The 26,169-nt window shown below is 41.9% G+C and overlaps 1 protein-coding gene across 2 annotated transcripts in view; it reads right to left on the minus strand.

The window, feature by feature from the left end:
- ITFG1 (integrin alpha FG-GAP repeat containing 1) overlaps positions 1–26,169 on the minus strand; it is a 104,299-nt gene that overhangs the window by 55,131 nt on the left and 22,999 nt on the right. For both annotated transcript variants that reach the window (XM_044427687.1, XM_044427688.1), the window contains exons 7-10: positions 18,987–19,048; positions 16,348–16,432; positions 8,073–8,176; positions 5,141–5,307 (exon numbers count right to left, since the gene is read on the minus strand). In XM_044427687.1, coding sequence (XP_044283622.1) covers positions 5,141–5,307; positions 8,073–8,176; positions 16,348–16,432; positions 18,987–19,048 — 418 coding nt within the window. The remainder of the gene's footprint in view (positions 1–5,140; positions 5,308–8,072; positions 8,177–16,347; positions 16,433–18,986; positions 19,049–26,169) is intronic.

Here is a 26,169-nt window from a genome sequence, read left to right on the forward strand (position 1 = left end):
CCCCCCTTGCCCAGGCTCTTCTCAATGCACAAATTAGTTTCGTCTTCTCAGTTTCCCTGAGTGTTGCCTCATGTGCCAGGCCGCATCCCAGTTAGCCCTTCTGCAGTGATTAGGGCATTCCTCTCCCCGCCTTATCCCTAGCAATGGCCTCACAATGAGAATCTGGCTTCTTGGCAACACAGTAAGATCACCTAGTTTAACCGTAAATATGTGCTTCTGAGTTTCTCTCCGATCTAGGCTTGCGCTCCGCGGCAAAGCCCATATGTGTGTGATGCACAGAGACCATGACGAAGAAATATGTGATTCTTGGAGCAAAGCTTCACTGAATTCCTGGGTGGGTGGAGAGGCTGCAAAGGGGAGAAGAGGGAAGGGCAGATGGCTGGGTGGTGCAGGGAAGGGGACATCTTCTTCCATGGAGAAAGAAGTGTGAACAGCTGGAGGCCCAAACGAGACAACGGGAAGAAAAATGTTCTGCTCTTCTGGTGAGGACTGGGGCTGAGCACAGATGTCCCTTCCAAGGGGTAATAGGAGAAGAAAGGGGATTGGATGGTGTTGCTAGGGCCTGGCTGTGGCCTATCTCTGAGCAGAGCACAAATGATGAGAAGGGGGAAGGAGAGTGAACGGAGGGAAAAGTTTGGCAGTCGCTTCTACAGGTCCCAGTGTAGAAAATGGTGGACAGGAGGGATACTTATTTATTTATTTATTAAAACATTTCTATGCCGCCCCTTGCCGAAGCCTCGGGGCAGCTTACAACACAATAAAATACAATAAAATACAAAAATAATATAAAATTAAAATTAACAATATAAAATAAATAAAAAAAATATAAAATATAAAAGAAGTCGCCCTGGCCAGATAAATAAGCAAATATTGTTAACAATTAAAATGACGTTTAAATAAAAAGGTCTTCACCTGGCGCCGAAAAACAAATAACGACAGCGCCAAGCGGACCTCTCTGGGGAGCGCATTCCATAGATTGGGCGCCACCGCAGAGAAAGCCCTCCTCCGAGTACCTACCCTCCTAATTTCTTTCATGGAGGGTTCCCGGAGAAGGGCCTCTCCCGCAGATCTCAAGGGGCGGTCGGGCATATATGGATGTAAGCGCTCCTTCAGGTAACCAGGACCCAAGGAAAAGATAAATACAGCCTGCCCGCAGAGGGGACCAATAAAAAAGCTGCTGATGCAGAGGTAACAGACCAACGGGTGAAAAGCTGGAGATGTGGCACTGCTCCAACCAACCTCAGGACATTAATTCTGTTGATAATATGCCTGGAAGTCTGAGGGGGAAGTGGGGGAAGACAGGAAAGCACAGGCTGATGGAAAGCTGATAATCTGTCAGATGTTTCCATAAAGAAGCCACAGCGTGTGGCTTATAAACCCAAAAGGCTTTGTGTGTCATGAGAACCTACCCGTAATTTTCTTCCTGATATGAGGCATTCCTATTTAATACTTTAAATGCTCAGTAAAGGAAGACTATTATACTGTTGACTCCTAGTTGTTACTGAAATGCTAAAGTGACTAAACAAGATTCTTTACTCAAAACACATGCATTTAACGTTTCCCCTTTATTATGGATTATACTCCATGTCTGCATTTATACAGCTTTTAAAGGGGGATTTTAAGGGATTTCAAAGCATTAACAAGGACTTTGAGGATTCCCACTCTACTCCAGACTAAGCAGCAGCATGGAGAGCTGTGTGACGGAAAGTCTAGGTACTGAAATAGGACAAAAATTGTTTGCTGAGGGAGAGGGGGAAGATTTTGCCTTGATGAGCAATGAAACCTTGGATTAGTGATCGAGATAAAAACAGCTGGGCTTTGTGTACGAGAGAGTTGCGCCCCTTGAATTATGCGTGCTTGATTTAACTAACTACTGTATAGGAAATATATTTGTGCTTAACAATGTCTTCCAATTTGCTTCTGGATACAGTCAACATATTGAGCACAATCTGCCAATCTCTGCCTGGTTTGTAGATGCGGCTCTTTTAAAATGCTCATTCTGCCACTATGCAGCTCAGTAGGAAGTCTGGATCAGCTTGAATTCTTTTGGCCAGTGTGATCCCTGCAACACTTCAACATCCAATGAGCTTCCCGCCCTGCAACAGGCTTTAGGACAGACCTTATGATCCTCACGTTAAAGCTGAGGGGATAAGCCTCAGAGGAGAGAGCCAGGCCAACCTGCTCCACACTTGGTGATAACTAACTGATTAAAGACCGATGGGCTGTGCACATGGGTAGAAACACACCTGCTCCTTCTGTTTTTACTCCACGACTCCTATTGGATCTTCTATAGGTTGTGGAGCATCAGGGGCTAAACAACTCCATGGTTAACCCAGGGCATCCCATGTATGCCTAGCAAGCCATCTTTCTTGAACCAACATGTTCTTGTTATGTGCACACAGGCCCAGAGAGTATATGCCTGAGGTAAGATTCCAACCAGAAACCTTGCTGCTCACACTTTTAGCCATTAAACATCTCAGAGTTACATTTTCAAGGTACAGGAGACAGTTCTTCAGACATACATTCATAGCCCTGGTTGTCAGCCAGCCCATGCCCAGAGGGCCTGCTATGCTACTTCAGAGTTTCTATATACCCTGAAATTCCGCATGTTGATATATTTCAACTCACTCGATCCCCAGTTTTCTACACAGGTTGCTAAGAATGCGGGTGCTGGACCAGTATTAACTGCACAGAATACAGAGTGGGAGGAAGACACAGCGGAAAAGCACACTTAGTTCCCTTACAGGTTCCTCAAGCTTCTGGCTGAACACACAACATGCCAGCTGAATGACTGACCCTCAGGGTCCAGGCACAAACGAGTGAAGCAGGAAGGGCCACAGCTAGCATGCACGATCTGTCCACAGTTCCGTGTCTCGCATCTCCAGTCAAAAGGATCAAGGCATGCAAAGGCTTTTGACCAAGACCCTGGAGAGCTGCTGCCAGTCAGAGCAGACTGCAGCTAGATAGGTCCAACTGAATACAAGGGAGCTTCATATACCTTACACCATCTTATATTTTAAACCAGAATCCCATGAACCATCAGTGCATTTTAAAGTTGCAAGGCAAATGCTTATTTTACTTGTTTAAACCTCAGGATCTCTAAATAGTTAAGCCTTCACTAATTTGTGCTGTGTATCAGCTCTGACTTAAAAGTGGAAGTGCTCTGCTAGATCAGCCAAGAATAACACCACCCAACATTCCTTGAAAGAATCCCAGCAGGTGCCAGGAGGCCTCGTGGGTGGCAGTTGGCTGTCTGCCCACCTCACATGAAAAATGCAGAAATGTGGGGTTTTTTCAGATTGGCCTATTCAACCATGTCTTTCCATTAATGGCTGTAATCTTCCCTTAGTCTAAGTGTTAATTATCAACATTTCTATTTTAATCATATATTTTGACCGTCTTTAAGAATTCATATAATTAAAATATTCAAGAGCATTTATATTAAAACGTTGAGTTCATCTGTTTTTACAGACTGACTTATTTTATGTTAGTTTCATGGACGGGCTTAAATGCATTTACTCTGATGAAACATCTTATGATACATGAAGCATATATACTGTACACATTAGGAATGGCATTATAGAAATGTTTAATTTCTAACTTTTGGTACCATAAAGCAGCTCCAGGCTATAGCGTAATACAATATAATGCAGCCAGATACTTGTACGCGGCGAAGGAGAGAGACCAACATTATGTGTCATGTCACTGGTGATTTTCCGATGATGGAGGGCTGGCGACTGAGCAGAAATGTGTGTGACAGCTACCAGGAAATGCAACTACATGGCATCCATCAAGATGAAATGGGTCAACAACCGCTTGAGGGGAGAGGAGCTGCTTCAGGCAAAAACGGAACGACAACACACACGGCAGCCATGACCAAGAACTACAAACCTCCCGAGTACACAGGCGGCATCCACTTGCCAGTGAAACAGAAAGGGGAAGGCAGTGCCCTGGCTGGCAGGAACAACACTCTTCCTTTCTACCTGGTCAGGAGAACACGGGTGGAGGGGGGGGGGATTTGTTCTCTGGAAGAGTTCAGCAGGAGTGCTTTAGGAAGGCCACATGCAGGTTTGCATCATTAATGCAGTGACTGGGTGTCGATGCTGGCCCGGGTGGAACGAACGGCGTGCGTGGGTGGGTGTGCATGGAGGAGAGAGTAAAGTACAGCGGGCCTGTGGCTCTGCCTGGTGCCAGGCCCTGAGCGATGGCTCAGCTCTCATGTCAGAGGGGCCAGGTAACTGAGGGAGCTCACAGCCCCTGAGGCTGCCACTGGCATTGCCTCTGCAGCAACACAAAAGATCCAGGCAGACAAAAGCCATGCAGCTGGGCACTGAGAGAGGGGGCGGGAATGCAGAAAACAGGGGGTTCACATTCGAAGGACAGTGGAGCTTGCCCAGACTGGGTTTTCAGATGGCACATTAAAACACGCGGCTGTAGCAACCTTGGGGCAGGCAGACAGGTGACAGCTTGTGTTTATGGCTGGGTCTCAAAGAGCTCCTTTGCAAGAGCGTGGGCTTCAGATCCTCGCATATGCACAACCTGGCCTTTCCGTGCTCCCTTCCCCACTTTCAGCAGAGCCTCAGAATGTCCGATCGCAAACTGCATTGGTAAGCCCTCTGCAGGCACAGCTGAGGAGAAAATAGCACACAGCAGAGAACGTGAGAAGGGAACGTGTGAGCCAACAGCATGTGCCTGGCTTTCCAAACCAGACATTGAGACTTTTTAGACTGCTGAATGCATAGCTGAAGAATCCTGCTGCAGCTGTTATAATTAATATACTCTAATTTAGTTATATACTAGCTGGAACTGAGTTTGTTGGGGAAGGAGGGGGAAAAGCCTCTTCCGTGTCCTTTTACCTGGAACCCTTTTTAATTTTGTTCCAGGTGGAAAGCATGAAAGAGACAGCATCTCTGCTCAAGGCACTTATCTTTCTGCCCTGCCCCTTGTGACATCCCTTTCAGCAGCAGAAAAGAGGGAAAGGGTTGCTTAGTACAGATAAGTAGATCCCATTTTCATACTATTAAGGCATTTCTTTAGAAGAAGGGATTTAGATTCTATAAAGACTGTGGAGAATAACAGCATGTGCAATTAGGCCAAGCCAAAACAGACTGTAAAATCATTTTTACCAACAAAACTATACCTTCCCGATGTATTTCTCAGTATGGCAAGAGCATCTGGATAGCCATCCATGTTATAATCTCCAATGTGAAGGGTGATTGGAACTGAGAATTCAGCGGAATCTGAATTGTACGGAACAAATCCCCAATGAACACCTTTGTTTGTGAAGTCTTGCAACACTGGAAACCACTGTGGGCCAGAAAGAAAAAGCACACTGTCAGGATACATTGGCTTCAAGACTCTCCTGTTAAGGGACAGGAAACGCCACAGTGCTGTAACATTAGACCTGGGATGACGACGCTTCTGACGCACCGGTTATCGGATGCTCTAACTGCACAGTGAAACATGCTGTCTAGATGTGCAGCTTCTGTGGGGGACAGAGGGGGCTCTGAAGGGCTCTCACGGTGCTTAACTTCAGGAGGGCTCATGTGCTGGTTGGGAGGAGTAAGAGCGATGGATTTTCAGCCAAGAGACAGGGTGCTTTAAAGAAAATCGGCCAAAGCAGGGCATGGCTGAAGAAAGCAGTGTGTAGCACAGACAATGAGCTGAAGAGCAAAAGAACCAGGTTTGTTGGTTTAACCAGCCGGTTCTTTAGCTGTATTTAAACATTGTGCTTTATGGATTAAAAAACCTGCGTCAAGATGAAAAAACCGGATAGGTACCTTCGGGGAATTTGCAAACCAAAACAACAATAGCTTTAACACTGAGTTTTGCTTTGAAAGTTGCCTGAAACAGACATTTTGTACACCTTTCCCATCTCCAGAGTTATACAGAACTAAATGCAAACAGTGGTTTCACTTCATTCAAAAGAATTTACAGAGCAAAACTCTGTTACTGTCAACAAAAGAGAATTAGACACAACAAGAAAGTCCACATACAATTCCTAAATATCACACGGCTATGGTATTATGACTACTAGAATGAGATATTCATTTCTTCTTAAGTCCCTTAAGTGTAATGGAGGTGCTTGATAAAAAAATTAGAGCTGGTGGGCTTTTACTTCCACCCTTCCCCAGGAACATTGTTGTAAACAGAAGCTTCAAAGACTGCTGCTACTGGGAATATAAATGAAATTGAAATGATGGGTGAACAGAACTAGAATTTATTAGGCTTTCAAAAAGAAGGTTGCCGAGAATGTCACTGTATATGCATTTTACTACTGTGGACAAGGATGATCAATAGATGCATTTTAATAATAATCCCTTAGTTAGTATGGCTATAATAATTAAAGATTAATTAAAACTTACTGAGTGTCTAAAAAGGTGTTTCTGTACACATGTTTACCAAAACATGGATTTTCATTTATTATACTTTTAGAACACTCAGTAACAGGTGTTACCTAGGCAGTGTACAGGTAAATTTAAAATAGAAAGCAACAGATACCATCTAAAAACAGAATGTGCCTTTTTCATCAGATTTTTTTTAAAATTTATGTAAAATATGCAGATATCGTTGATTATAAAGAAGTTTTTATCCCCCAAAATTTCAGGTGATAATTCTACTTTTAAGGTATTTCAGTTCAAATTTGTTTAAGATATTTTGCCTTATCATTTGCTAATTACCTGACATTTTCCTAGGTCTTTACTATAGTACGTGGCGAAAGAGGGGAGACCACCATCTCCTGCCAAAAAAGATAATCACCACAACGTGACAAGCCTGCTGAATAGTTAAGGACTTCACTACCAATGTTTGAGATTTTTAGTACAATTAAATAGATAAGAATGTGGAGTTCTTTCGATTTACTCTAGATAAATATACTTCAATGCAGAAACTACATACTGATCATTTTTATATATCAGTAATAATAAATTTTCCATTTCTTCTATTATAATGATCGGACAGATGATTATCCTGCTTCTAACAGAAATACACAAATGAGCTTTCAGTAATTTTGTATTGTTGTACAGCTGATGTAAAGGCCGGGGACAAAATGAAGCTCCAATTATCCAGCTGCAGACTTTCCCTGCAGCACAGTGCCCTGCAAGTCATCGAATAAGCTTCTGGTAGACTATGAAGATGGAATGGACGCAGTTGAGCAGCACCATTTACCTTCCATTTATTTCAAATTCTAACCATTCCAAGTGTTTCGAACATTCTGCGGCCATCTGCATAAGAAACTGCAGTGTCCAGGGAAGCCGTAACAGCTTGCGTGTTAAAATGAAGGTCAGTATGTTGGCCTCTCCAGTAAAGAAAGTCTCTTCTATTTTTCTTTCATTTCTGTTCATTATAATCCTCAATCCATGTTCCTTTCCAACTTACTAGAACAAAACAGGATTGTTATTTTGCCCCATGGCAGGCAGGGGAAAAGACTAAGTATTGCATCCAAGCAAGAAGAAACTCTATCAAAATCCTCCTTTGTGTTTGAAAGGTTAGTAAGGAAACAGGAATGCTCTTCAGATTGGCCTACACACACCATCTTCTAATATATGGGTGGGTAACTTGTGGCACTCGTATGTTTTGGCCCACAGTATCCAGAATCTCTCACTATTGGCTGCACTGGCTTAGACCTGATACTTGTAGGTCAGAACTTTTGGAGGGCCACAAGCTGCCCTGCCTTGGTTTATGGGCATCCTGGACAAGGTGCCTGCTCAAACTTCTCTTACCAATGTTCAAGGCAGGTGGTTCTCCACCTTCCTTACACAGCATGTTCTATTGCCGAACTCTTCCTAAGAGTTAGAAATATATTCCTAAAGCTGCCTTCTGAAGCATAATCCATATTTCTTACCTTGCATACAAAAGATAGGATGAACTACATGGTAGTCCCTTTTACCTTGGGGTAAAGCGGTGTCTACTGTTTGTTACAGCAAAAATGATTGCCGCATAAAGTTTGAACTGGCCCTAATTGTCCTTTTTTGGCTAGATTCAGATCTTTGTCACTGGCAGGGCTTTAATTGACAAAACAGAAACATCCCCCAACATCCTGCATGAGCTGTGCAAGCAGAAACACAACATACTTGATCTGATTGACCCCGTCCTGTCTTAGATAGGTAGATGACACTTTTTTGACACTCTTTATCAGCACAGGCTGGTAGCAAATGTTCAGTCTGCCCGTCACCATCTGGCAAAACAAGAGAAAGATAAAGATAATTCAGCCCAGGAGTATAAAAAGGGCTCCTTTTATCAACAGGGAAGAAACATGCACGGACACACGAAGGCAATATATTTTGATAAAAAGTAAACAAGGAGGTGTCAAGATAATTACACAGATATGTTGCAATCCTTAACCTTGTCAGTCTGTTATCCAGCCTTTCTGTTAATCTCAAAACATACAATGGTTCCCCTTGTCAAACGCTGATGCTTGCTCATGTTACGAGACAGAACAGACTTGAGACCCAAGTTGATCGAGGTGCGTCTGATTGCTTTATTTTCTGCCACCTGAGGAATATCCGCTTATGACCAAAGTCGTCTTTGGTATAATGCTATGCTGGACTGGTGGTCACAGCAATCGCCATGGAGGGAGCAGCTGTTACATGCCCTCTAGTTGTCTCCAACTTATAGCTACCCTGAGAGTGAACACCCTCCAAAATATCCTGGCCTTCACAGCCCTGCTCAGCTCTTGTAAATTCAAGACTGTGGCTTCCTTCTTAGAAATGATCAATCTCATATTTTTTATTTTATTTTATTTAAAACATTTCTATGCTGCCCCATTCGCAACGCGCCTTGGGGTGGCTTACAAAACAAACAAATATTTGAGATTAATCATCCCATGGGACAAAAGAAGTGAGCTCAAATCAATGAAGCTCACTGGGGCCAGGCACCGCCTCTCAGCCCTAAACTACTTCACAGGGTTGTTGTGAGGATAAAATGTGGAGGACCATGTACGCTGAGCTGAACCATAATACCAGGGCCCTCCTCATGTCCCACCAGTGATGGCATTAATAGCGTAAAACGTGTTTAAGAATATGGAATACTGAGATACTGCATACTAAATTCATTCATAGCCATGGATGTCAATTCAGTAGGATAAGCAAATAGTTTGCCTAACCAGTGAATCAGCATTCATAGTTATTGATTCATCTACTTTATTTAATCCAATTTAACGGAATAAAAGTGGAATGACTTGTAGTCTTAAAAACTATGAATCATAGTATTCACATTGATCCTTGCAACTATTAAAATTAAGAATGGAAATCAACCATTTACATAATTTGAACCAAGATTCCTGTATTACAATAATTAATGTATCATCTGATAGTTGGCCAACCTGAATTAGTTCTTCATTGCTTTCATTTTGATGAGCTTGTCAATTAAGTTATCAAGAGGGTTGCCGAGTGAGGTTCTTTTCTGCTGACAGCCAGACAGGCAGTAAAACCCTTCTAGCTCTGTCACGGATCCTAAGCAATTCTTCACGGATCCTACGTTTCAATGTAGGGAAGATACCCTTTCCTGATGCAACTGACATAGGGCAACATAGGGCCAGTGATATAGGCTGTCCTGAGCTCTCTTGGGATAATGCATATCTGCAGAAATAATTTTCTATACCTTTGGAATAAATCTGTTTCAAAACAGACAAGGTGTAGTCTTTGCCATAATAGTCCCAAGTTTTCTTTAATTTTAATGGTAAGACTGAGCTCTTCACGCATCGCTCCAAAATCCAGATCCATTGTGATTCATTGGCCATGGGCCTGATCCTTCTGGCATTCACTCTAGCATTCTGACCCAGAATACCCTACATCAGTGAGCCTCTTTTTGAGAACAAATTCCACGGGAGACGCTTATAGGTACGTGAAGGGGTGTCACACGGTAGAGGGTTGTGACCTGTTCTCTCCTGCGGTGGAAGACAGCACATGATCCAATGGGGCAAAGCTCAAGGAACTGGGTTTCAGGTTAGATGTCAGGACATAGTTCCTGATGGTTAGGACCCCTAGGAAATGGAATGAGCTTCCACAGGAGGTGGAGGAGGCCCCTCAATGAGGGCATTCAAGGAAAGCTTGGACAGCCACATGTTGGGTATTACATGAATGGAGCTGGCTGGAGCCCGGGGTCAGGCTAGATGGCCCGGGAGACTCCTTCTGACCCACTGTGTTTCTGAGTTACACTCTTCAGAAATCATATAGCTGGTGATAATTAGCTGTAGGCTCTGTAGGCAATTCACAACCAATCCTAAAACCAATCAGTAATTCTAATCATGGCAGAGATCCATACAACTTGGTTTCTCTCCTGCAGTGCAGCAACCCATCCCTGCCAGATGAAAATCATGGGAAGAGGCTTCCTGTTGGATTTTTCCAAAGATCAGCCCTGTAGGGAACCATTTCCTCCTCCTCACCATCTTGGATACATTTGGGGAATAAGTCATAAGAACTACAGTGTGCTGAACTTCATAATGAACAGTAAAAGGGAAAAAGAAAGAAGTGCTCTGATTTCCCCCTTTCTAAGCATTTTTCGGTGAAGACGCCTTTGGAAACTGCCAGGGTTGTACAAACACCCCAAAGCCTGCGCTTCACTACTGTGGGATTAAATTGGTTGTATTATGAATGGTTAAGAGAATTATTAATCTACTAGGACAACCTTTTATACTGTAATAAGGCAAAACTATGCCTCATCACCTCTAAATGCTCACTAAAAATGACGCTTTGAAGCTTTATCTCATTTATGTGTTTGGACAATCTATTTTGCAATAGAGGCCGTTGGGTTCTTCTCTCGCAGCTAGTCTCAGACCATGTTAAACCTTTGTTTTTGGCACGCACTTGCTTTCCCTCCTGTCTTGTCACCCACTGAGAATTTTTATCCTCGTCTTTGGATTAATTTTCAATGTAAATAAAACCCTCCCAAGGCTCTGTCCTTTTTAATTACAGATGTAAATACCTTGGGAGGGGGTGACAGGGATGGAAAAGGGATTACATTAACATTTCCTCTCCACCTTAATCAACCTTCTGGATCTTTTTAAAACAGGACTGGTGGCCCTGCCAGGCTTATTATTGGAGATTATTGCATTGTTCTGCACTGTACTCATGAGTAACTAGAGCAATTGGGTTCAGTGAGCCTTCTCCAAGCATTGGTAAGTCTAGATCCATCCCATCATCTTTTACCCTACTGGAAACAAGGCAAGCACATTATTTGAGTCAAAATAATGGATTGTGACAGCGGAGTCTTAGTTGAACAAATTTAAATATTCATCATATATACAGACGGTAAAAGTATGTTTCATCTATTTATCTTTTGTTTTTGATTGCAACTTCACTGCTATGAAGTGAAATGAAGTTGTGACGCTTAAAAATAATGATAAACTGCATGGAACAGAAGTCATTTGTAGCATGGTCATAAAAGGCATAGAAGAAAAATCTCCTTTGGATAACAACATTGCTTTTCTACCGTTGTCCCAAGCTTTTGTCCCCTCATGCTTAAAAAAGCACAAAAATTAAGTGGTGCAAAGGAAAGATAAAAAAATAGTGAAATACAGAGCCAGCTGTAGCTGTATATACATCTTGAAATATACAGAAAGAAAAAAAAAAGACTTTTTTAAAAGAAGCCAAAGCTCAGATAATGTTCAGTAGCATCGCCTCACAGCGAGTCTCTAAATGAAATTTTGGGAGAACTCTTCCAAAACTGCACTGCACCCATCTCCAGAAATTACTGGCAGCTTTATTAGATGATTTTAATCAACCCCAGATAAAACCATTTTACATAAAAGATATTCTAGACATCGCAGCTTTAAAGCAGACACTACAGACAATCCCAATTCAATGAAAATGAGTTGTAGATGAAGATTTCTAATTTACTTGTTATTAATGTTCATTGTCATACTGAAGTAGCTGAAATAATATTTTCCAGTTTTCTTAATGCAATAGTGCCACTTGAAAACCAATTTTAAATGGGAATTAAACTGATTACGAGGCATATTATAGCAGATGAACACCATGGAGATTAAAGATATATTTTATTTGGAGATGAACACACAGTTTAGTGCAGAGGGAATGGCTTACGCAGAGGGCAGAAGAACTGATCTATAAGACAGGTTTTTCCCCACTGCTATTTCCTGGAGAGTAAACCGGCTTTTGGGGGCTTCCATGAAACTTAAATTGCCCAGAACTATTTTAGAAATGGGTGACTTAAGTCTTGTGCAAGTCCAGCCAGGTCACAAAAGCTGCATTGATGGTGTCTGGATAAAGATGCAAGGTGCCCTCGATGAGTCAGATAAAGGATCCCTTCAGTCGGCACCTTGTTGCTCGCAATGGCCATCAGATGACCCAGGGAAGCCCGTACGCACACCACAAAGGCAGTGTCTCCACTGCTGTTGCATCCTGGCAACTGGTACCACCTGCAACCCTGTAACTTCCATAGCGTCTTCACTCGCTCTAACAGCAAACTCAGGTGGCAGGTACTGACAGAACTTGCAAAACCAGCCCAGGATTAAGCATGTTTAGCAGACATGGAACTTGCGGTTCTCATTCCACAGCTCTAAGGTCTAGAGTACATTTCCCAGAAAACAATGAAATCCTATATGAAGCCTCAAATGGACAGATTGCTAGCTCCAAGTTTGCAGAACAGCTTGTTGATTTCATTTCGGCCTTTGCTTCAGTTGGAAATCTGGGTTTTTGCATTGCAACTGTGCTTTGGCTCAAGACAACTGAGGGGCTGTACCTAGATGTAACCTGTGGTTACATCTTGACCCTGGCAGGTCGATCTACTGAAAAAGAAATTCTTTTTCTTCCATCTGATGCACATTTCTGGTAGAACTTCTTGATCAGAGACACTGGTGCCCTGAAGCACAAATGCTGGCTGGGATGCAAAAGGTCGCATAATTCTGGGCCTTTGAAGCATTTTTACACCGGCCATGCCTTGGTGTGGTTGGTGCGAACTCTCTTGGAAAACCACTCAAGGAGATTAGCTGACCTGCTACGGCCTGTACGAGCAAGTGGATGCCTCTTTGGACCTGCACAGACGCATCAGTGGAATGAGCAGGGGATGCTTTGGCCACTGGCTCAAGGGGCACAGAAAGCTGATCACCAGAGCTGGGCAACGGGGCCTCACTGCTGTCCATGTTTCTTGACGCACGGACAGCCTTTAAGTTCGCTATGGTGTGTTGTATGAGTTATTGTGTGTTTTACAAATTGCGATCCACTCAGAGGGCTTTTGAGCTAACGTAGTGGACAGTAAGACCAAAAACCAACCAACCAACCAGTGTTTGCCAAAGGTGGCACACAACTGGAACAGGCAGGTCTCAACAGCCCTGTGGATACAATAAGCTGGGGCTGGTGAGAAAATCTAATTGCATTAGAGATCTAATGTCACCCTAAAAAGCACCCAAAGGAGGGAAAGGAAAAGGAAAAGGAAGACCAAGCTAGATGTGCTCAGAACAACCCAAAATAACCAGCTTCAGCTAATAGATAGACGGGACAAGACCTGAGCTGCCAGCTTGGAAACGAGTCTCCCAGTGAGCTGGCATTTGCAGGTGGAAATTGCCACCTTCTATTTTCTGTTCAATGCACACAGGGGATGGGAGGGGGACCACACTGTATCCTTTTCCTCTAATGTTTGTTAAATACTATTTCCCCTTCTTCTGGAAGAAGCATGCTGTGCCATACTGTGAACAGCAGTCACGGTACTGCCTGTTTTATCAAGAGAAAAATGCTAAGGTGGTGGGGCAGGGGGTTCCTTCAGCCCACTGCTGAGACCAAGAAACAAAAGGAATTCCTCTGGCTGGGCTTGTATGCAACGTTCAAACCCAGTTAAATTAATCAGATGTAAAAATGTATAGGTGGACCAATTTCTGAGTTCCACACTCTTGCCAGCTGTGTCATCATTGGATGGAGCCTTAGTAGACATAACAAAATGTATGTCGGTTCTTGTAGCCTGGAAATTTTTCCTAGCTATGGAACCCACACCTACATGCACAGATTTAGCACAAAGGGTTTCTTTGAACATGTGGGGGTTAGTGGCAGGGCCAACTGGTTACACGCCCCATCCAGCCCTCCTACAGATGTGTTTGTACCAAAATTATAGAAGAGCTGAAGTAGGCAGGTCAAGTCCGGGGGGAGGGGGGAGGCTGAGAAGGATCAAAAGGCAGGGAAAGAGAGGAGCCAGCCTCTTGGTTGAACTGAGCCTAATTTGTTTCCAGCTGGATTCTTCTTTGGGGCACTCCTAGGAACAACCTGTTTCAGGCTTTATTCTCCAAATTTTGTGTCCCTGGCATCCCCCTCCTTTTCCCTCTATGCAGGTCATGGACCAAATCTAATGAACATGGCTTTGGGGAAAGAATGTTTTGTACCTCCCCTTGCCCCAAAGCTTTATTTATTCTTAACACCAAAAGTGTTAATTGTTTGCTTGAGGGATGTGACTAACTTTTGCTCCCCACAAAAAGCAGAGCTCCAAATGGCAATTTTTGAAAGAAATACTATACATTTTAAATGCTTGCTTAATTCTATTTTTTCCTTTTTTCTGTGCTTCCTGAAATCCAAGTTAATTCCTTGAAATGTGTCAGATTTCTAAAATTATAATGCACCCTTTGGTGATATTATCCACTGCTGTTAGCTATAGCACTTGTGATAAGAAATTCAATTCCAGATTATTTTTCTTTCTTACATCTTTCAAAATAAATGTATTTGACATATACTTTATGCTGATTAGTATTCATGGCATTTTTCAATACCATCTGCTTTTGGGGAATCATTAACAGCTTTCTGCACTAGGACAATGTAAAATGGAAGCAGCGTGGACAAAAGAGAATTTAGATTATTTTGGCTCCCAACCCCTAGTCAAACCTTGTGGGTCTTTTCTTTAAAAGACAGCACTACATGCAAATATACATTTGAGCCTTGCCTAGGTTTTAATGAACATTCTAATTTAATACCATGACAAAACAAAACAAAACAAAAAATCCAATTTCATAGTCTTTCACTTTGCTCTCTTGCTGTTAATGTAGCTAAATGTCTTCAGTGCCCACAACAGGGACCAGCAAAAGTGTCACCCAGGAGAAATGGTATTTAATTAAAGGTCAAACAGAACTCCATTAGAATGTCTGTGGCTATTTTTAAGCATCTGTGTAGAAAAAGGGACCAGCCTTAGCAAGATTGCGCTTTAGACTTATGGTAAGTTGGCATTATAAATTTAAGGACAAGTAACCATGGGTGAAGATCCTGGTTAATACACATCAACATGAGATTAAACTGTTTCCTCTTTTGTGTCATTTAAGCTCACCAGGATCAACTGTATGCATCAAGAAGGAGAAGCAGAGAGACATGAGTATGCAGAGAGTCTCCTGGAACCTTCAAAATGAGTCTTTTGGGCTCTGCAGAGCAGCACTATCTGAGCACTGGTGGGCTTCCAATACTTAGGTGAAAAATTGATGAGATTTTGAGGGGTAGTTGAAAATTCAGTTGAAACCTCTATCATGCACATGGTAGGCATGTCATGAGCAGAGCTGGCTAGAGCTGGGGGTCAGACTAGATGGCCCAGGAGGCCCCTTCTGACTCACTCTGTTTCTTAGTTTCTATCAAACACACTAATTTCATGTTATGAGTTGCAGAACTTTTCTGTGGAAAAATGATGCTTGATCTGTAATACAAGGTGGAAATGCTTGTATTCTGAATCAGATAATTACAGATGACTTAAAAACATTCCTGAATGATGACTAAAGATGAACCAGATTTTGTAAAGCTTCCTTCTTAGTTGCCTGGAGAGTATTCCATCTTGTTGCAAGGGAGCGTGTGAGCAGCTTTTGATTATCATCACATTTTTGTAAACTTTCTCTCTCAGGAGATACAATTCTTCCTCTAAAACATTCCTACTTACGTAAAAGCAGCATCTTTCATGATCAAATAACATCGGGATTTTTTTTATTAACAACAATTTAGGCTTTTAAAATACACAATAATTCCTAATTTGACCCCTGATTAGAAAGCCAAAGTAGTATTAAAAAGTACATCTCGTTAACCAAAAATTGCTTGAAACTGCATTTACATATAAATTAAGCACTGTCTTTGTTCTGAAGCTTGGTGAAACAACTGGCAATTATAACCATTAAGAATGTTGACATGTTTCATCAATCTTTTTATAAGCTACTTTAATTAATTTAAATGTTTGTCATGTGTAACCGAGTTTGTATGCATTTTATCTATTAATGGCTTTTAAATGAGTGCCTTAAAATTCTAAAAAAAGAGTTGACTAAAAATGCAGCATGGTGAGATAAACACATTTGTCAAATCACTAAAGGGTTGACTGTGCAGGTGCGAACCCGCTTACACAACAGCTGTCGAATACCGTGCATGTGCAGGAAGAAAGGAATCTCACCAAAATCCGTGAAAGCAGATTGTCCAACCACGACAACATCTTCAGGCTTCATCTTTGTATGCGCAGGTTCAGAAAAATTCCCATCCTATGGCAGAAAAACATATTGAAAAAGATAAAATATTAGTTGTACCAATTCATAATCATCTTCATGGATGTAGGGAAAAGCCCAACACCAAATACATAGGGCATTAACCACGAGTGGTTTCAAATCCAGGACCTGAATGTCCTAGAATGGCCCAGTCAAAGGCCAGACTTCAATCAGATGGAGAATCCATGGCAAGGTTTGGAAGTTGCTGTTTACCCACAGACTCCTTCTAACTTGATGGAGCTGGAGCAGTTTTTCCAGGAGGAAAAACTGGGCAAACACTGTAGGATCCAAATGGGCAAAGCTGATAGGGATTGACCGAAGAGGTCTTGCAGCTGCAATGGCTGCCACTGGTGCTTCCCCACACATAGCCTCAGAGGAGAGAATACTTCTGCAGTTAACAAGTTCTGGCTTGCTTTTGTTTACTTCACTTTTGTGTCAGAATAAAAAATACTCTGCACCTTCACAAAATGGGGTATCTTGCATGTATCAAGCAATAACAATGCAAATTAAATCCACTGTAATTACATGTTGTGACACAACAGAACATGGAAAAGTCTAGGGGGAAGGTGAATATATCTGCAAGGCACTGTGTCTTCTTGGCTTAATAAGCGGGGACAGGATTTTCTGAATTGAACTGCTGTGACTCAGAATCAAGTTCCAGGTTTGAGCACTGACATCCAACACAAATGGAATATGAATGCGGTAATCTGTTTTAGTAACAATTGTCTGAATATCTCAGAAAACACTTTGGATTTTAAACTGCTGGCTCCCATTAACACAAAGTGTATTTTTATGTACTTTCTAGCCATGTGGAAATTACTACTGAAAAGAACTGAGCTGACATTTAAATACGGTTGAACTCCTATTGTGACAAGGTCAGTGAGGGCACATTTACTTTAGGCCTTAAAAAGAAAAAAAAAACCAAGCAAAATACTAAGATATTCCTATTTTCAGAGAACTAAGTCAACTACTTCTGATTTCTGAGAAAGCATTTGATTTAATAATAGACGTGTACTCACAGAAACTTAAATGGCAGAAGGGGTTGACTGGCTGAGGTATCTAAATAAGCAACCTTGTATATCAATAACTAATTTTTGAAGTCTGAATGTTAATAATTTCAGATTACTTAGAAAGGACCAATGGCTGTTGTGTTGGGAGGCCCACTGTTCAGATGGGCTCATTTTCAAATTGCAAATGCCCTGTGCATTTTAAAAGCATTTATTTGGATTTACTATCTCAGAAAGAGTAACAGTGTAACCCAGCTTAATTCATGCAGTCATATCTGCCTTTTCCCTCTCCCTCTCAAGGAAAAGGTCTTTTGAATTTAGCATGCAGACGGATCACATCAAGCCATCTAATCTGTTCTAGCATCCACAGGACTGAATCGTGGGGGGGGGGGGGTCATTCCTCTGGCACAAAGCTTACTGGGCTTCTGTAAACCCGTCTCTCCCTTGCACAAGCATCAAAACCAGTGCTTTTGATTGAGCTTGCAGAAAGTGTTGCACAGGGCGTTATGAGCTCGTGGGTTGTGCTAGATCTGTTTCTTGCATTCCTGTAATTTTTCTGCCAGTATAACAAGGCCAGTAAGACACAGCATGCAGAAAAAGTCAGTATGTGAAATGTAGGTGCTTCTGAGGAATCATCACATCAATTACATTCTCCATCTTTCTCTAATGGCAGCTTCTGAAACAACTCAAGTCACCACTGGTAGAGCTCCATTAAAAGGGTACTGAAAACACTTGGTTGTTACATGCCATTAAGTCCTCTCTGACTTGTGATGACCCTATGAATGAATGTTCTCTGACATGTCCTGGTCTTGATAACCCTGCTCTGCTCTTGGAAACTCAAGGCTGTGGCTTCCTTTACAGAATCGGTCCATCAGCACCTGGACAACTTGCAAATATAGTGAATCAATTGACTTTGCTTCCTGGCTGGTGGGACTCCTCTTGACATTTGACTCCTTCCATAATCAGCAGTTCAGGAATTACACTGCTTTGGGGGTTAGGCTTTTGCCCTACTAAAGCACTGCACAGTTACAGGTGATTCTCTCTGTTAAGCAACATACCAAGTCCCACAACAACAGAACTTCAGCAGTCTTTGAGGATTAAGCAGCCAGGAAGAAATAATCTTCCTATCTCTAGCAGAAAAATCTTCAGCCATGTTTAAACAATATAAAGTTCTGGAGACGAGGAAGTACTCCGCTGAAAGATGCTTCCATCATGCTGACAAATTAAATGGCAGTAATCTCATACAACAGATGACATCACGGCAGGAGTCCTGTTAACGCACACATTAGGGCAGACTGATTGGTTTAATTGGCAGCCATACTAAAATCCTGCAGGGAAAGGGATGCTGAGTAAAAGATCTTCAAGCAATTTCCAGAAGTCTGAAAGCAACACTGAGGCTGTATTTGCTATAATGAAAATTACATATTCTTGAAATCAGTATCATCAGATACCTAAGTCTAACAGTCCCTGATGGGCATCTTTATATTTATTATTAGTATTCTGAAAGATTTTAGAATAAATTCCCCAAATAGTTGCTTCTTTACCTTATTTACCCATACTTCAAACTGAATTTGTGAGGAAGCTGAGAGTGTTGTAAGGAACAAATCTGTAAAAAGACAAAGAGAAATATCAACAGTATATCAACTCATGCAGCAATTACATTTTGCTTGGTTATTTAATTCAACCGCATACATTAAATCTAAATAATAATTTTTAAAAGCTCAGATGCATCTGTGATTTTGCATGAATTACACTGGAAAAATTCTGAAAACTCTACCAACTTTGGATCAAGTGGCCACTGAATCAGACCAATGGTCCATCCAAGTGAGCATCCCGTTTACAAGGGGGCAAACCACCTGCCCACAGGATCCCGCAAGGAGGATGCGAGTACAAGCAGCACCCTCCCGCCCAAGTTCCCGAGCAACTAGTAAGCAGAGGAATACTGCTTCTGATGCTGGATGCTGTTAAAAGATATTGTAACAATCAAGAGACCTTTGCAGCTAGCCCCTATAAAAATTTGCTGCCCTACTCTGTAGCTATTGAGGTTTATGGGTAGACCTGGAAGAATTCACATATTTTTCTTCGTGTCAGCTTCCAAGGGCAGCAGGGCCCGCAGTACAACCTTTCTGCTTCATGTTACAGGCAAAGTTCCCTTTAGCCCATGTCATTTAGATGGAGGCAGGTCAAGAGGCAGCTCAAGCACCTAAACCAACAGCAATTTCAACCACGTGTGTTTTAAATATACACCGTTCACTGAGAGGGCCAGAATAATAAGCATCTCCAAAGAAAATGGGACTGGATTTGCTTTGCTTAAAGCCAGTCAACAATAACAGGACTGTGGTGCCATGCAGTTTAGGAATAAAACAAAGGATGGTGTTTAGCTATTTTGAGTGTGGGAGGAATTGCTTGAAAGAAAAAAGAAAAGAAAAAAGGGAGAGTCACTCAGCAAAGAGCTAACAGCAAGATGATAATTTAAACGTCTAAAAGGGTTGGCAAGTTAACAAGGCAGAGGTGCTTATAACAAAAGAAATATGCAATGCATTTTGCCTTCCCACCCTCCTCACATGAGTTTGGTTTCATCTGTTCTCCTCTTGTTGTCTGGAAATGGGAGAATGAGGATTTTTCCAAAGAGGCAGCCTAAAACTTCTACCACAAATCAACCTAACCCACTGGAAGTGCTGGACAAAACTATGACCAAAAGCCAAGAATGTATGATACGGGCAGGGCTTTTGGCACCTTCTTTTCAATGGATTTTACGAAGTGATTTTGAAGATCAGATCAGTATCAGATATCAGTATCTCACTGTCAGATAGCAGATCAGCAGCAAACATCATTAACATAGTGCCCGCAGGCTGCTATTGTGTCTGCTATCTGCTAGTGAGAGAGAGCTGCTTGGGATGCTACTCCTCTGCTCGGCTTGGGATTGGTGTGTGTGCTGACTGCCGGTGGGTATGTGAGTTCCCGCACTTTTTTTTTTTTTTAACAAAAAAAGCACTGGACACGGGTATTGCACAACAGACTTGAAAACAGGAAGCATTTATCTTAAATTTCAGCCGCACGTCCGGGGAGTGGGAAGACAAAACTAGAATGAAGCACCACCCTCTGTTTTTGATATGAAACTGAAAGGTGCCAATGGCAACAATTTTTCCCTAATGAATGGGCAAATTATATTGTATCCCTGCATCAGTATGGTGAGCACTCGATCCATTTTGCACTGACAATTAGAGGAGCAACGGGTTCAATTTAATGCCAGACCTGTCATGTGAGACTGCATTCCCTCGGCTCAAAGGTACAACTTCCTGTCCAGCTCCTTGATGATGCTTAATTCAGTGACATCTTTGTGTTTCCTTTCATGCTTTATACTATCTTTATTGTTTTATATTGTTTTACCCTTGAAAGACATCTTGGAGGACCTAACCCCTAAGAATAAGGCAGAAATATTGGATACAGGCAAATGGGAAATAAAATCTGTATGTGTTTTGGCCTATTGTTTAATTCCTACCACACGGAACCAGAAACAAGCCAACTTGGTGGCTTAGGAAGGTGGTTTGCTCTAACTAACTGGAGTTAAGATGAACAAACACTTAGGATTAAGATACCATGTTAAATTATGGTTAGTCTAAAACAAAGGTGGAAGCTCTGCATCCCCTCGAAACCCCACCAGCGGGACTAGGGGCAGTGGGGAAAGGAATGCTGGAGTTGGACGAACAAGGAATACTAATCATGGGTTTGGGGAATGTGTGAGTCCTGCTCCATTTATCTCGCAAACTTGTGAACCGTAATTATATACCAGCCAGCATTCAAAGAGCTGCTTTAGACACACCTGGTACAATGCTTTCTTTTCTTCCCCTTTTCAATATTATATTCCAATGCTATTTCACAACATGGTTTTAAAGGTTGCCTCAGTTTCACAAGGGAATTGGCATGTGAGAAGGGGGGCAATCCAGAAACACCAGCCCAAAGTTCTAGAGGTGTAGGGTACTAGCTGTGGGGCTCTTTCAATCCCAGCCAGGGATCCTACTGCACATCACACAACAAAATGAAAGAATATTTAGTTATTACAGCTGATTAATTTAGATTTAAAAATTTCTACTTGAGAAAGGGCAAGTAATAAATGCGTTGTTTTCATTCTAATATGAAGCATCATTTGCATAAGGCAGAGACAATTTTCAGACTCCCAAACAAACAATTATAGCAGTTACGTTAATAAACCTGGGACCAGAAAGTCAGACTTGCCAAATTATTATTTCCCTTGTATTCCCCTTACACCGTTTAAATGCTGCAATACTAAAAAATGCTGCATTAAAAGTAACTGCTTTTTCAGGTAAGCAGTATTTAATGCAGAAAGACCTTCCTGAAATTTAATGCAGGTTATGATTCCTATTTCACGTTTTATAGATTAGAAAATAATGCCCCAATTTTGCAAAATTAGAACTTGCTTATATTTCAGATTTCCCTAAAGAGGAGTAGTTTTAAATGTTTTTGCAATCTGTTTTTATGCATTAAAAAGCCTGAATCCAGAAGAGTAAATGGCCAGCATTCTAAAGAGATTCTTCTGGCTTATGTGCCCTCCCTATGTCATTCCGCCTTCCTTCTCTTTCGAACAGCCAAACTGTGCAGTATGCCAAGCTTTTTCAAAATTCTCCCTTAGTTCCTAAAGCATTTATTTACTTTAAATCCAAGAAACAAATTAATACCCTGCTCCCTAGACAATGAATTGCTCTCAAAGAATTTCCAAATAATTTAAAGCATCTACATAATAGAATAATGAAATAAACCTAGATTAAATGATTTACAATCTTAAAACAGCATGCTAAAAACACACACACAAACAAAACAGCATCGGGGGAAACACTGATTTTTAAGAAGTCACAATTCAGAAGCCTGCACCAAACACAACACTCCCTAATCACACAACCTTGTAAGGATGACTTAACATCTAGGAATGGGAATAAGCCAACAAGATTTCCTATTATCTTAACTTATTCAAGATTAACCACTGCCTGTCTGGGTTTGGATGACACGGTAGCTCTGGTTAAGCTGGAACAAAACAGGATGCTTCCAAGCTTTTCCTCACAGTTGCAATGGAGGGAAGCGAGAGTGTGTGAGCTCCGAAGGAGGGTAGGCTTGTTCTCTGGGCTAGTATTATGCCTAAACCAACTCATTTATAAGTCCATTTGCAGATGGAGCCTGGAGGCTGAAAAGGTCTGGCCCCAAGCCATCCCATGAGCTCAAGGATGCAATACATCGGAAATAAACACCATCTACTGGGCCATGGAACCATTTCATTGAATACCGCCTTGTACGTGTGTACATTTCCTTTTCCTTCCACAATTACCAAATTAATTAAATTTTAAAAGCTGGAACAGACTGAAGATGGCTCTTGCCCTTCCTGGTGCCCATGCTGGCTGATAATTATGAGACATGGGGAGGGTACCGGGCAGGGAAGGGCTGCTCTAGATGATCAGGAACCATTTTACTGGGAAGGACTAATGATGAGCTCTGATTTCTATAACAAAGCATTACAGCGATGCTTTAAAATTCAACCAACTTATTGACAATAAGTGTTAAGTATTACACAAAGGGATTATATTGGGCATAACTAACTGGTAGATATGACCACCATTGGCAATGCCGATATTTTAACCCTCAAGTTTTCATTTAAGCATATAGGAATTAAATTATGTTTCCAATTATGAAGTTCAACTGGAATATATCTTCTGGGATTTTCTTATTTAAAGCATGCCAGTGTGCATGGAAACACCATTTATTCTGGGCACAGAAGCTGCCGTTTTGCCATGAGCAGTGGAAGAAGCTCCACTCCCCATCAGCAAGCTTTAGCAACTCATTATTTTTTATGTTCAACTCTTCGTAAGCTACTCATTATTGTAAGAAAACCAATTAATTGCTCATTTGCATTTAGCATCTGATTCTCATAAAAGAACTATTTTACTGGGAAAAAAAAATATCCAAGCATAATCATGAAGCAAAACATTAGCCCCCTACATGTAGTTTGAATGTTTTACCGACAGATTTTCAAAATAGAGCTGCAGGTTCCTAATGTTTCTGGTAACAAATTATAAAACCTTTTAAAGAATCTTTCTTATTTATTATAATACTTTCATCCTACCTTTGATAATGTGTTGTAAAGAAAATTAGAAAAAGTGTTTTAATATAATGTGTGATGACAATAAAAAGAGATAAATGAGAAAAGAGAGTAATGTTTTCCATCATCAGCAGGTTAAATCTATGACAGCCATTAAAAACAATGTAAAAACCTCAAACTACAAAAAGCCCAGGAAAGTATAAATGGATTGAGCTAAAAAGATACCAAAATTTGATGCTAAGAAAATTTAAAAGGGGAGGGGAGCTCCACAACTAAGACGCCACAGACAAGGACCCATACCCAATAGCCACCTAAGCCTCCTCAGAAGATCAGTGAATAGTGCCCCTGACACAGGTCTTCACAACCGGGCAGGTTCACAGGACTAGATTCTTTGGAAAGGTCCAGGCCACCCAGCAAGAAGCTCCCTACAGAATTACCTCTCTAATTCATGCTTCCAAGGGGAGGCAAGAAAACGCCCCAGCATGAATAGCTTCATACGGCAAGAAGCATCATGCTGCACCTGGAAAACACTTTCCCCCAACCTGGCACCCCCCAGATATGACTCCACTTGTGCCCAGGGATTCCCAAGGGCAGCCCAGCACATCTGAAGGGCACCTATTTGGGGAAGGCTACACTAGAGGGCCACTAGCTAGGAAGTCTCAGGAGCAAAAGAAGGGTAATTGAAATCACAGACGCCACAACTGCACCTGAGGACATGTCAAGTATGTGCAAGTGTGTGTGTGGGGTGTGTGTGTGTTACTACAAGCCCTTCTAAATGGTTCATCCCATAATCCTGCATCTGTACACCAGGAACGTACAACCTGATGCATAGACTGTGCATGGGCAAACTCACTCAAGTTATCTGTAGTAACTTGCTTTTAGGTCTTGCACTGAGCACGTGCCACTTGAATAACCTAGACTGCCATCAGAGCAATCTATAAGGGGACAATATCACTTGGAGAGAGGGAGCTTGTAGGCAGATCTGATCAGCTGTGAACCTAGAGAAACTGAGTGCTTTTGTCAGCTCTGATTTAGGCTCCACCCAGGCCCTGTTCTTTAATCTAATGAGTTAGCAAGGCCACATTCCTGTGATTCCACCCCTTCCAATAGCTAGGGATCCCGATGCATAGTTAAGAGATGTGGACATGTATGTAATCATGGAAGTGGGATGCAGCAGAGAAAGGATTATGGCTGGTTACTGAGTGGCTGCATTGTATGTCCAGCTCCATGGACTCCTGTGCGAGTTCGAACGTTTCTGGGCAACTACAATTTTGGCATCTTGCTATATTTTCAAGGAACTGTCCAGCTTTCTTCCTCCAGGAGGCAGAGCAAGATGTAGACAACTCAGCAGTCGCTCAGCCAGTAAGGCATAGTGAAATGATGCTTGCCACCACGGCTAATTATGGCCCAAGTTCTGGTGACTTACTCTCTGTCCAGGCAACATGGGAGCAATCTCTTCCATGATCTTCTACCAGCCTCTGAGGGGAAGGGGAAGAACTTCTGGGCAGTTCGCAGTGTGGGTACAGCTGGGTAGCTTGCTCTGCACGGTGAGTTTGGGGCTGTGGCCCCACATGCCTTATTTAGGAATAACCCCCCATGAGTCCCTACAGTGCAAACTTATATAAAAACTACTCTGGAAGCATGCTTATGCAAGACAGTATCTTTAACTGCAGAAACAGAGATTGCGTTCCTTACTAAAGCACTGTTTAAACAATTCCTCTCATCTTTACCCTATAGCTGCCTTCAAGCCAGCTTGTAAAACCAGTTTTAAAAACCATATCAATGAACAATAATTAAAACCAAGCAATCCTTAAAACGGGATTTTTAAAATCCACAGTAGTGCAGATATGAATTAAACAATGAAAACCAACAGGGATATTAACTGCTATTAAAAGCCTGGGGGAGCACAGCCTGCTCGCCATGGCATCCAAATGAGAGTGATGAAGGCTCCGTGGCCCGATCTATGGGGAGAGAATTGTGCAGCCAGAGTGCAGCAGGGGCTCCTGGGAGACAGAGAAATGCGGAGCAGGGATGCAAATGTATTTATGAGGGGATGCAGTTATCCTTCCCAAGTTCAATTGATATCTGACCCCAGAGTGTTTTTAATTTATATCTGACAGCTAGTTTTGCAAAGCTATTAGGCTGCAAGCTCAAATTTGGGTTTTTAGACAGATTTGCAATGAACAGGATAATAGGTACTGGTTTGTAAACTATTGGACAACTAGCAAATTGATTGCTAGAAAGAAAGGAATTGCAGTAGCAAACAAAGAGGAGCCTTTGCTCTTCTATGGAGGGATGTCACCTGCATTACAATTAGCAATGCCAGGGAAAGAATGGCGGGTGTCTCCTTCCTGGAATGCCTTAGCCTGCCTCCACAACTTATTGTACAAAGCATCTGACATCTCTTGAGCAAACAGCCAGCAGGTAGCCCCTTTCTACAATAGGACATGGCATGGAGACTAAAGAAAAACACACATTGACATTCGCATTGACTAGGGTTGGGTAAAATCTTTACCGACCACTATTTAATTCTCATTCCAACATCCACTGCTTCTATTTATCCCAGCAGAACATATTGCACATGATATTTATGTGTTATTTTCTTGCACTACAATCCATTT

This window comes from Varanus komodoensis, unplaced genomic scaffold (genome assembly GCF_004798865.1).
Source record: "Varanus komodoensis strain SLA01 unplaced genomic scaffold, ASM479886v1 scaffold19, whole genome shotgun sequence".
Lineage (NCBI taxonomy): Eukaryota > Metazoa > Chordata > Lepidosauria > Squamata > Varanidae > Varanus > Varanus komodoensis.